This window comes from Leucoraja erinacea, chromosome 29 (genome assembly GCF_028641065.1).
Source record: "Leucoraja erinacea ecotype New England chromosome 29, Leri_hhj_1, whole genome shotgun sequence".
NCBI classification, from domain to species: domain Eukaryota; kingdom Metazoa; phylum Chordata; class Chondrichthyes; order Rajiformes; family Rajidae; genus Leucoraja; species Leucoraja erinaceus.
Window position 1 is genome coordinate 6,963,414 of NC_073405.1, and position 12,007 is coordinate 6,975,420.

The window sequence follows — 12,007 nt, forward strand, 5'->3', positions numbered from 1 at the left end:
ATCAAGGAAGCAGGCCATTGTTAGCTGTGTGTAGGGTGAAAACGAGACGCTGGTGTGACTTGGGTGGGGGAGGGATAGAGAGAAAGGGAATGCTCCAGAGATGCGGCCCGACCTGCTGAGTTACATCAGCACTTTGTGTCCTTTTGTGCACCTGCAGTTCTTTGTTTCACCATTACTGAAATAGTTTAACACAGATATCAGTTCAAAACTTAAGTTAGTTGGCATGAAGTGTATTGGAGTAAGTCCAGACTTGCAAACATTATCATAAAGAACACTGCTTGAAGTGCAAATCAACAAAGAGAAGAAAAGTAAGATTTTCTAATTAATGCTGTCGTATACTTAAAATAATAATTGGTGCATAAAAAAAACTTTAAAGGGGGGAGAGAGACTGTGCAAGTATTGATATTAAAGGTGAAGAATGTACAGAATGTAACCAATGTTCTATCATACAAATCACAAGGTTTGCAGCCAGGTTTCATTTCCTGTGTTTCCAAGTCACACTTCACAAATTAAATGATTTATGGCTTACTGTACCTTTTTGTTGTCCCATAGCTGTTTGGATAGAGATTTATCATTGTCAGACGTATTCTCCTCCATCCCAGGAACCGTTAACAGTAATACTAAGTGTTGAGAGGGAGAGATGAAGAGAAAGAAACATACAATAAATGGGAATGAGGGAGTTCTTGCGCTTGGGAGGAGAGAGAGAGAGTTTACGCTGTTTAGGGGAGGGAGAGTATGTGGCATGGGGCAGGAAGAATCACAACGCAGGAGAGAGGCTTACCAGTCCTCAACAAACAATTTGCTTTTGCAGATAATGCTTTTGCAGGAACTGCAAGGCAGATGGCTTGCGTCTCATATGATAATGTCGTTAAGTAAAATAAGAGGTCCGTGGCTGGAGAAGGTTAAATGCACAAACTATCTTGGACACAGAACACCTTGTCCTTGAGACTCCAGCCATTTTGTTTTACCATTCTGACTTTCATTCTTCTACACACTGCGCCAGATTCCTGACAGGGGCAGCACAGTAACTTCTCCTAGTATTCAAGAAGGAACTGCAGATGCTGGAAAATCGTAGGTAGACAAAAATGCTGGAGGAACTCAGCAGGTGCGGCAGCATCTATGGAGCGAAGGAAATAGGCAATGTTTCGGGCCGAAATCCTTCTTCAGACTCCGAAGGAAATAGGCAACGTTTTGGCCCAAAACGTTACCTATTTCCTTTGCTCCATAGAGGCTGCCGCACCCACTGAGTTTCTCCAGCATTTTTGTCCTACTTCTCCTAGTATTCACCCACTTCTTCTGCACTCTAAGATCAATATTGGATTAATGTAAGTGGGCAGTCGACATTGACTTTTTGGCTGAAGGACTTGGTTTCATGCTGAATGACTAACTTTTTGACCCTATTGGGAATATTCTTACCTTGTGGCTTCCCCTGCGCTCATTCAGTTTAGTTCAGCTTAGATTAGAGATACATTGGGGAAACAGGCACTTTGGCCCACGGGGTCTGCACCGACCAGCGATCACTATCACTATCCTACACACTGGGTATAATTTACAATCTTTACCGTAGCCTATTGACCTAAACACCTGTATGCCTTTGGAATGTGGGAGGAAACTGGAGCACCCGGGGAAAAACCCACGCAGTCACATGGTGAATGTACAAATTCTGTTCAGACAGCACTCGTAGTCAGGATCGAACCCGGGCCTCTAGCGCTGTAAGGCAGCAACTCTACTGTAGCACCTCTGTGCTGCGCTGGACAACACCGTGTTGTCTGGACACCTACTGTTAACCGACAGCCCTAGACTGACGGGACACCGGCCCGGAGCAGTGGCGGCCCAGGCTTATAGCCTGCGCGGAGAAGAAGCGCTAACTCCACTGTTCCGGGCCGGCGTCCCGTCAGTCCAGGGCTGCCGGTTAACAGTAGGTGTCCAGACCACACAGCGGGGCAGGCAGAGTTGAACTGGAGTTAGTGCTTCTTCTCCGAGCTGGCTGTACGCCTGGGCCGCCACTGCTCCGAGCCGAGGTTCCCATCAGTCCAGGGCGCCACACTCCGGCCGCCCCCAGACAGGGATGGGACACTCGGGAGGGGACGGGGACGGTCCAGTAGCAATTCAACAGCGCTTGCAGCGCCGGAGGCCCGGGTTTGATCCTGACTACGGATGAAACGCAGGTCTGTATACATACAGCAGCACAGTAGCTGAGAATGTTTATCGCGAGTGACCTATGACCTGGGCATGCGCAGTCGGAATACCGAACTCGCTTATTAATGTTTTTGAATTGTGGGAGGAAACCGGAGCACCTGGAGAAAACCCACGTGGTCAAAATAGCCTCAGAATAGAATTCATGTCTGAAATGTGCCTTGGTGGGTTGCACAGGACTATTCCTTCCTTCCCAAATCTTTCCTGTAAAACTGCAAAGGCTTGGTTGCCAAAGGCTTTTGAAGTTTTCTACAAATCACCGGTCCTGTCACAGTCAACTGCTTTTCATTTTTATTTGGTTCCCATCAAAGTGGAATTGTAGTCGATGGAAAATGATAGCAAAGCCTGACATTTGTCATTCAGTTTAACCAGAGAGCTGGTGTGAATGAGAATCTAGTTTAAACACTCTCTCAACTAAATACTGCTCCTAGGCCTTTGTCAGATACTTTCTCTGGTAAATGGGTGTTTCCGTAAATAAGGGTACCAGCCCGTGGCATGGGTAGCCAAATTTGAAAGTTATTAAATAATGAAATACCGCAGCATTAAAAATGGGCCTACCTATGACCCTTTTGAGCTAATTTGTGACCAAAGTGTGACCAAAATTTTATACTTTCAAAATTTGGAGGGAAAAAAACGCGGACATTTTTTTTTTTTTAATAAGACATACAAGACATATGGGACACTCACTGATTTCTACGCTCCCTTACAAAAAGTCGGCACCTAACCCACCACGAGGCCCGTAGTTCACGTCAGGGTCATTACAATCACGTTGTTTGATATTTTTTTGTTATCGCGACAAGTGCAACAAAAACGTTATAGCGCTATATATAGCATTACCGTTACTCAACGGGAGGGACCACAGAATAAGACATCGTTAAAATAGGTGAGCAAACTAGATTTTTATTTCATGATTTTAAGTTCCATTCATTAATAAGTATTTCAATGGAAAGCTTAAACACTAAATATAAACAATAAAAAAATAAACAATAAATATTAAAATGGTTACTCTGCTTTTAATTCACACATTTCACACGTGACCAAATGGATACTGCTACTCACGTTCTGCTGCAAAAACTTGGGACATCAGAAAACCATCTTATTGGGTGATAAATGATAAAAAATCATAAGCATAATCAGAATTTGGTTGATATCGAGTTATTTAATTGCATAATATAATGTAATCTTTCTGCTATAAATTAACCTAAGGATTTAATCAAATCCCACTTGAGAAATGTCACAAAAAAAGGCAAGAAAACACAGGGACATATCTGATATTTTTCTTTGTAAAAATAATTTATTTATTTTTGCTTCATCTCATTATTTTGGCTGTACACCATGATCTTTACTACTTAAAATACAGGATATGAAACAATGTGAATATTACATAAAAACAGGAAATTAAACTGGATGTTTGGAGACCTTCAGTTTCACTACTGAGTGCTGTATTTACAAAAACACCCATATATATCGTCAATGCATATTCTTTTCTGCAAGGGCTCAGATGTAAGAAGGTTAGCTGCATTGCAATACAGTAAAAGGTTGAAGGGACTGTCGTAAATTCACAAGTTATAGGAGCAGAATTAGGCCATTCGGCCCATTAAGTCTACTCCCATCCAATCATGGCTATCTTTCCCTCTCAAACCCACCCCATAAACTTTGACACCCTTACTAATTAAGAACCTGTCAATCTCTGCTTTAAAAATACCCAATGACTTCCCTCCACGGCTGTCTGTGGCAATGAATCCCACAGATTCATCACCCTCTGACTGTAGAAATTCTTCTTCATACCCTTTCTAAAGGCATCTCCTTTTATTCAGAGGCTGTGCCCTCTGGTCCTAGACTCTCCCATGAGTGGAAACATCCTCTCCACATCTACTCTTTGCAGACCTTCCACTCTTCGGTAAGTTTCAATGAGGTCCTCCCCTCATCTAAACTCCAGCGAGTACAGGCCAGGTGCCGTCAAACATGCATGATATGTTAACATAGTAATCCTGGCTTCACCGTATCAGAGAAATTCCCTTTGTCCTATCAGCCCCTCTGTAATTTAAAACCAACTCGTTTTCTCTCATTCCCAGTTTTGACAAAGGGTCTTGGCTCTGAAAAACTGACTGCTTCTTTTTCCGCAGATGAACAGATAAATGTTTCTCATATTTCTGCTTTTATTTCAGCATCTGAGATTTTTGCTTTTTTATGTTACAACAGATGTCAGTTTGAGCTAAGCCATGTCTGCATACTGGCAGCCTACAATGATCATCTCCCCAAATTGCTCAAATCTGCATCAAGCCTATCATTAAGACATTCTGAATCCCATAGTTCATGACCTAGGCCTCATGAATTTTAATCTAGATGGCAAAGCTAAAGGGATCGGAACTGAGAGCTTTGTCCAAGGCATGCCAGACGGTTAAATACTGAGGTTTACATAATCAGGATGGAGCCCAGCATGGTTGTGTTCTGATTAAACCAGGTACAGCAAATCAGAGAGGACTCTCCTCCACTACAGTAATGGTGGAAATGTCTGAACTGGCATAAAATATGCTCACTGTTACACTGCCAATTGATCAAGATCTACTCACTGTACAATCTTGCCAACCTCATCAATATTCAACCCATGTGTAGCCCTGCCCACAGCATTAATAATGGCTTTGCTTGCAAGCTAGCACACATCAATAGTTTAGTTTACTTTAGTGGTACAGTACGGAAACAGGCCCTTGGGCCAACTGAGTCCACGCAGACTAGGGATCCTTGTACACCAGCACTATCCTACACACTAGGGACAGTTTACAATCTTTACCAAAGCCAATTACCCTACAAACCTGTACAGCTTTGGAGTATGGGAGGGAAAACCCACACGGTCACGGGGAGAATGTACAAACTCTGTACAGACAGCGCCCGTTGTCAGGATCGAACCCGGATCTCTGCCGCTGTAAGGCAGCAACTTTATCGCTGCACCACCGTGCCGCCCCTAGACCCTAGGCCTGTTTGGGATAGTCAAATCTGTAAATCCCTGCTGTCCAATCTTTAATGTAGCTTGGGTGCTGAATTGCCTCGGTCTAATGCTGGATTCTGTAATGTTGATGGTACAAATGAGTTTGTAGCCAATCATCTAGAGATTGCATTGAGAACAGGGATTGCCATCTCCCTCCTCTCAGAACTGCTGAGAAAGGTCATCAACCTAAAATATGAACTTTCTCTCCCCACAGATGCTGCCTGATTTGCTGAGGTTTTTTTTTGTTTCATCATAATTTCAGGTTTCAGTATATTTTGTCGCATGCTGTAATGTCCTCACGAGTGTGTGGCTTTGAATGTAGAACCTGTTATTCCTTTATCATGTATCATGTATATGTATTGTCTTTCTGCTGCTGGATAGCACGCAACAAAAGCTTTTCACTGTACTTCTGTACATGTGAGAATAAACTAAACTAAATTAAAGTTTATACTTGCAATTGAATATATATATATATTATATATAGGGAACAAATAGCTAGAGAAATTGAACTTTTGAATCTCCCATAACTGGGTATAAGAGACTGGCCCTGATATCTCTGTCTAGGCTGCTACCGATCAAAGGGACCAGTGCCCCAAAACGAACATTGCTCTCACCTCGCTTGTGTTGATTTTGTGATTCTTGGCTGCTCCCATTAAATGGATCCTGTGCAGTGGGATTCATTGTACTCTGGTGCAGAGCAGAGTCTGAATTGGTCCTGAAATTAAAAGAAATGTATTATTTACTCAATCCGTGATAAGACCCAATAGCAAATGTCATGTTACAAGTGTGACAGAAATATAGGAAATAAGAAAGACAAACAAACAGAGCAGTGAAAAAAATTAAGTGTTTAACTCCGACAATAAATCATGGATAACAGTAATCCTGTATGCACTTGTGACGTACATGTACAAAGACACATAAAACAATATCACAATGGACACATTACAGAACAAGGAAGATCCCTGCACGTGATAATTACAATCCCAATCTTGGAGCATAAAACAAGCACTTATCCTTCATGCAGGTTACTGGACAATCACAATTCCAGCGCACAAATTACAAGCAAAGTTCCTGTACCTAAATGTATTGCAGGAAAATAACAGTACCCGCAGCTGTGGAAGAAAGACAGGCTCCATATATTCATTTCAGGACAATGACAGCCTTGTCACACGTATTACAAGACAAGGACAGAGCAGATACATGTATTGCAGGACACGGACAAACCATATATACACATGTTAATACAAGGACAATCTGTTACCATTTCAGCATCGTTTAGGATATCCAACAAATGAAGTCCTTTCCCTTTCTATGGAATGGGAATGCAGATCAGAGTCTTGCACTACGCTGAATAGAATCCGAAATGTTGCAGGGAAAGAAGACATTATCTTTATGATTCCTGATGTACACAGAAATGTAACTGATTGCTTCTGTAAGGCTGTCAAGTGAACATTGCTTTGCTTTTGTGCAAACTTTCTGCACATCAGAGAGGTAAGATCAAAATACAACTGAATACTCAAGAGCAGCAGATCTGCGCCAAATATCCCCACCCTCAGATGCCCCAGCTTGACCTGCCAACTGCACGTTCCACTGTACTTCCATGCTCAATGCCCTGACTGATGAAGGCCAGATTGCCAAAAGCCTTCCTTATCCACCCCGTCTACCTGTGACATTACTTTCAGGGAACAATGTACAGCTAAGATCCTCTGTCCTATAATACTGCCCAGGGCCCTGATTTAACTTCCCAATATTGTGCAAGCCGGACCCTGATTTAACTTCTCAATATGCAACATCTCGCACTTATCTGAATGGTACGCCATTTGCCATTCCTCAGCCCACTTACCCAACTGTTCAAGATCCCGCAGTAATTTTTGATAATCGTTTTCGCTGTTTATGATACCACCTATTGTAACATCACCTGCAAACTCATTTATCGTGCCTTGTACATTCTTAGCCAAATCATTGACATCAATGATGAACAACAATGGGTCCAGCACTGATCTCTGTGGCAAAGCACTTGTCACTGGCCTCCAGTCCGGGAAACAACTTATCACCATCAACCTCTGCTTACTGCTATCAGGCCAAAGATGTATCCAATTGGCTGGCTCTCCCTGGATCCCTTGCGACCTAACCTTCCAGGCTAGTCTATCATGCGGGACCTTGTCAAAGGCCTGGCTAATGTCCATACAGACAATATCCACCACCCTGCCCTCATCAATACTCTTGGCTACCTCTTCAGGAACACAAATTGATTTAAAAGACACGCTTTCACACACACAATGTTGTATTGACTATTGGTAACTAGTGTTGGTAAATCCTGAACCTCAGAACTCCTCCCAGTACCCTACCCACCACTGATATCAGCCTCACCAACATGTAGTGCCTGGCCTCTCCTTGTTGCCCTTCTTAAATAACGGTACAACATTTGGCACCTTTCTGTAGCTAAAGATTATGCAATTATCTCTGCAAGGACCTCCAGAATTTCTTCCTGAGCTTCCCAAAAGGTTTTGATGCTCCACATGGTCAGGCCCATGGCATTTATCCACCTTAACATTCTTTAAAACTTACAAAACTTCCTCTTTCATAATTCATATCTGGTCCAAGGCATCTCAACTCATTTGCCCCAATTCCTTAACTTGCATGATCTTCTCCACAGTAAAAACTGATGACAAATATTCATTTAACATCGCACCCATGTTGACGGCCATGTAGTTCATTAAGGGAAAATATTCTCTCCTTTGCTACCCTTTTACTCTGAATATATCTATGGAATCTCAGGGATTTCTCATCACTTTGCCTGCCAGGCTTGTAGGATAAGCCTTGACCCTACCCTACAACTGAAACTGCACCCTCAGCTTCCCTTTGTGCACAGTCATTCCCATTTCTAAGGGAAGTTATATCAGTAGGATTTATGAAAGATCTCTCGAACTTAAAAAAAAAAAACTTCATTAGTTGATGTCTATTACAAAGAGCAGGATCAACACACTGATGATCTGACATCAGAGCTTTAATTTTAGTAAAGTGTCTCTCACCTTCTCCAGCTGGTATCAGGTGGAGGCGACAGATAGATCGAACTATATGGACAGCTGTCTGCGTACTGCGGAGTCAAGGAAACTTCAGAGAACAGAATGGATTCTGTAACAAACTGTTAAACTGTGCAGAAAATTATATATTATACGCAGGGCTCCAGGCCCGTGGAGCAATACCTGTAAAAATATCACATAAACTTTGAATGCCCTATTCCACCCAGACTACACCAATCCATCACCAAGACCTGCTCCCATTATATTGCCCACACCTGCCATACCACATCGCATTAGCTGCTGAAAGCTTCACTATGTATCATATCTTAAGTTTCATAAAATAGTCCAATACAGAGGAAGGCATTCGACCCATGAAATGCAGGATCCTTCAGAGAGCATTTAGTCCCATTATCCCATTCTTTACTTGCACTTCTCTTAATATTATTCATCTTTGGGTATTTATCTAATTCCCTTTTGAAAGCCACAACTGAATTAAGCAATTAAGCAAAGTTGTATAAAAGACTTGATTTTATTTGCTGTTCCGCAACTGCCCCTCAACCTGTTCTGTGACAGTCAACGATTTCTGTATTAAACCGTATCTGCGATGTGCTCACCCATTCCATCCGTCTATCCCTTCTTTAGTACCTGTCCATTAGTATTTGTCTCACCTATATTTTGCATCATTAATGATTTTATAAACTGTGGGATCGCCCTAAGATCCACTTTAATCTTTGTTAAAAGAACCAGAGGTCCAGTAGTGAACCACGTGCAGTTTTTCGGTTTACCATCTTCAATTAAAAAAAAATACAAGCCTTAAGTTTTCTGGTCATACAGCATGGAAACATTCGGCTCAACTTGCCCATGCCAACAAAGATACCGCCTCTAATCCTGGTCTTTGTATTATACTCTATCCATGCTATTGCCTACCTTTTCGGTTCAAATCAAGATGGCTATTCCAATGATTCTCTGACCTACTTACATATCGCTTCCTTTGTAAGATGGATCTCATTCAAAATTTTGCCAGTTGCACCCTAACTTGCACCAAGTAGCCTCCATTCATTCCTGTGTTTGTCGACTGCATTGCTTTTGAAAATGGGAATTCCTTGATTTTAACATCCTTATTTGTGCTTTCAAATTCTTCTCCTACCCCATCGCTCAGATCTCTGACACCTTTCTCCAGCTTTACATTTCTCCGGATTGCTTGACCTCCCTGCTTATTCTTGCATTGAATGGTGTACGAGACCACTTCAGAAGGCCATTAAGATTCATGTGTGTCTGGAACCACCTACAAGTCAGAATAAGGTGGCATGGTGGCGCAGTGGTAGAGTTGCTGCCTTATAGCATCAGAGATTTGGGTTCGATCCTGACTATGGGTGCTGTCTGCACGTAGTTTGTACGTTTTTCCCGTGACCTGTCTGGGTTTTTTCCAAGATCTTCAGTTTCCTCCCACACTCCAAAGACATTTAGGTTTGTAGGTTAATTGGCTTGGTATAGATGTAAATTGTCCCTAGTATGTGTAGGATAGTGTTAACGTGCGGGGATAGGGCCTGTTTCCGCACTGTATCTCTAAACTAAACTAAACCCGGATTTGATCCTGACCTTGGGCGCTATCTGTGTGGAGTTTGCACGTTCTCCCTGTGACTGCGTGGGTTTCCTCTGGGTGCTCTGGTTTCCACCCACATCCCAAAGATGTGCTGGTTAATTGATCTCTGCAAATTATCCGTAGCGTGTAGGGAATGGAGACGGAAGTGAGATACATAGAACTACGGTGAACGAGTGATCAATGGCCAGCCTGACTTGGTGGGCTGAAGGGTCTGTTTCCATGCTGTATCTTTCAACCAATCCATCCAATAGGAAGAATGTAGAAACAAGGAACTGCAGATGCTGGTTTACCAAGGAAAGATGCAAAGTGTTGGTGTAACTCAGTGGGCCAGGGAACATCTTGGAGAATATGGATAGGCAACATTTCGGGTTGGGACTCTTCCCGATCCGAAACGTTGCCTATCCATGTTCTGCAGGGATGCTGCCTGACCCAGTGAATTACTCCAGCACTTTGTGCCTTTCCAATTCAATAGAAGACTAGTTTTGTTTGCTCCAGGCCAGAATTAGGTAAGGCAAGCAGTTTGTGAGCCAAAGGGTTGTCTTCTACACTGTCCAACTCTCCGACTGAAGGACATTTAGTAAAGCAGATTGATCTTCACATTATTCTGATAATTTCATATTCACTGTTGCTGATATATTTGTTTTTTAATTTGTTTTTTTACTAATTTGAACTTGTATTTTCAAATCATTTGCCACACCTAGATTACTAGCCCAATAACATAACCACTTCCTTTAACCTGCTCCTTCAAATTGTCTTTAACCACATTTTTGGTTACCAATCTTAATACTCTACCGAGATTTGAAACTAATTTCATTTTTTAGGCTGTTCTGAAGCCTTATACCTTAAAGCATGATATAAATGAAAGTTGCTGTTGTCAGGAAACTAACCATTAAGATTTATGTATCTTTACATCAGTAAAAAGGTGGTTTATTTGTGCACATCAATATTATAGATCTATATTTCAGAAACAATTCAGTTTAGTTTATTGTCACGTGTACCAAGGTACAGTGAAAAGCTTTTGTGGTAAAATACCAATAATTCTTTAAAATTGTGCACTGCACCTCTAAGTGCTTCACCCAAAAAAAAAAAAAAAAAAAAAAATCACTGGAATTGATTGTTCAGTGTGGGACCACTCAATGTTCCTTTTGGAAGCAATGTAAAAAACAACAAGAGTTCTTCCTTTGTTTAAGAAAGAACTGCAGTTGCTGGAAAAATCAAAGGTAGACAAAAATGCTGGAGGAACTCAGTGGGTGAGGCAGCATCTATGGAGAGAATAGGCGAAGTTTCGGGACGAGAACCCTTCTTCAGACTGATGTCGGGGGTGGAGAGGCGGGGAAAAGAAAGGAAGGCAGAGAAAGTAGGCTTGTGGGAGAACTGGGGAGGGGAAGGAGGGATAAAGCAAGGACTATCTGAAATTAGAGAAGTCAATGTGCATACCGCTGGGGTGTCTAATTTCAGATAGTCCTTGCTTTCTCTCCTCTTTGCGAAACGTCGCCTATTTCTTCTCTCCATAGATGCTGCCTCACCCTCTGAGTTCCTCCAGCATTTTTGTCTACCTTAAGAGTTCTTCCTTAGTGGGATGATTGATAATGTTACACTGGGTCCAAAAGCCAGAAGACTATCAAAGGAGGGTTCAGGAATGAACACTAACACTCTGAACCCGTGAGACTCCCTCCACTGCTTTGTGAGGCTTTACCTGGCAGTATGGGTGAAACATTCTCACTAGAGATCATTTTCCTCAGTGCTTCTCGCTCTGGCCCACATCTCAGCAGCCACACCGCTCTGACAGAGGAAGGATATCTGACGCCCATGTTTGTCAACAGGAATGGAACGGCGGTGTGGTGATCCCATCCGGTTTTTGTCCCTGTAGACCCGATCGACCAAGCCATGATGCCTGGTCGTTCTACTCGTGTCCAAAGCAGACGACTGGAACGGAGTCTGTAACACAAACAGGGGGAGTCTTTTCACCTGTTCTGGATATCTTACCTCTTCGGCCTCCAAATTCATAGACAACCAACCCAACTCAGCAAAACGTGTTCAATATTGATTATCACACAAGAATTAATGGCATTGGAGTGATTTACTAGTATGGATTGGCCACTGGGTAACCAACTGAAAATAGTCGGGGTGGTAGTTATTTTCAGGCTGGCAAACCTATTGGGAAGATTCCACAGAAATCAGTGCCTTAATTAATTAGAA

The 12,007-nt window shown here is 42.4% G+C and overlaps 1 protein-coding gene across 4 annotated transcripts in view; it reads right to left on the minus strand.

The window, feature by feature from the left end:
• The window catches only part of LOC129711090 (CREB-regulated transcription coactivator 1-like), an 80,278-nt gene that overhangs the window by 54,272 nt on the left and 13,999 nt on the right, over window positions 1-12,007 (minus strand). For 3 of the 4 annotated variants that reach the window (XR_008725776.1, XM_055658476.1, XM_055658478.1), the window contains exons 3-7: window positions 11,609-11,746; window positions 8,215-8,276; window positions 5,797-5,897; window positions 3,256-3,291; window positions 535-620 (exon numbers count right to left, since the gene is read on the minus strand). Coding sequence is in view for 3 of the 4 variants with exons in the window: in XM_055658476.1 (XP_055514451.1) it covers window positions 535-620; window positions 3,256-3,291; window positions 5,797-5,897; window positions 8,215-8,276; window positions 11,609-11,746 (423 nt within the window). In the remaining variant the exon portion in view is untranslated. The remainder of the gene's footprint in view (window positions 1-534; window positions 621-3,255; window positions 3,292-5,796; window positions 5,898-8,214; window positions 8,277-11,608; window positions 11,747-12,007) is intronic. The other variant, XM_055658477.1, reaches the window with a different exon arrangement.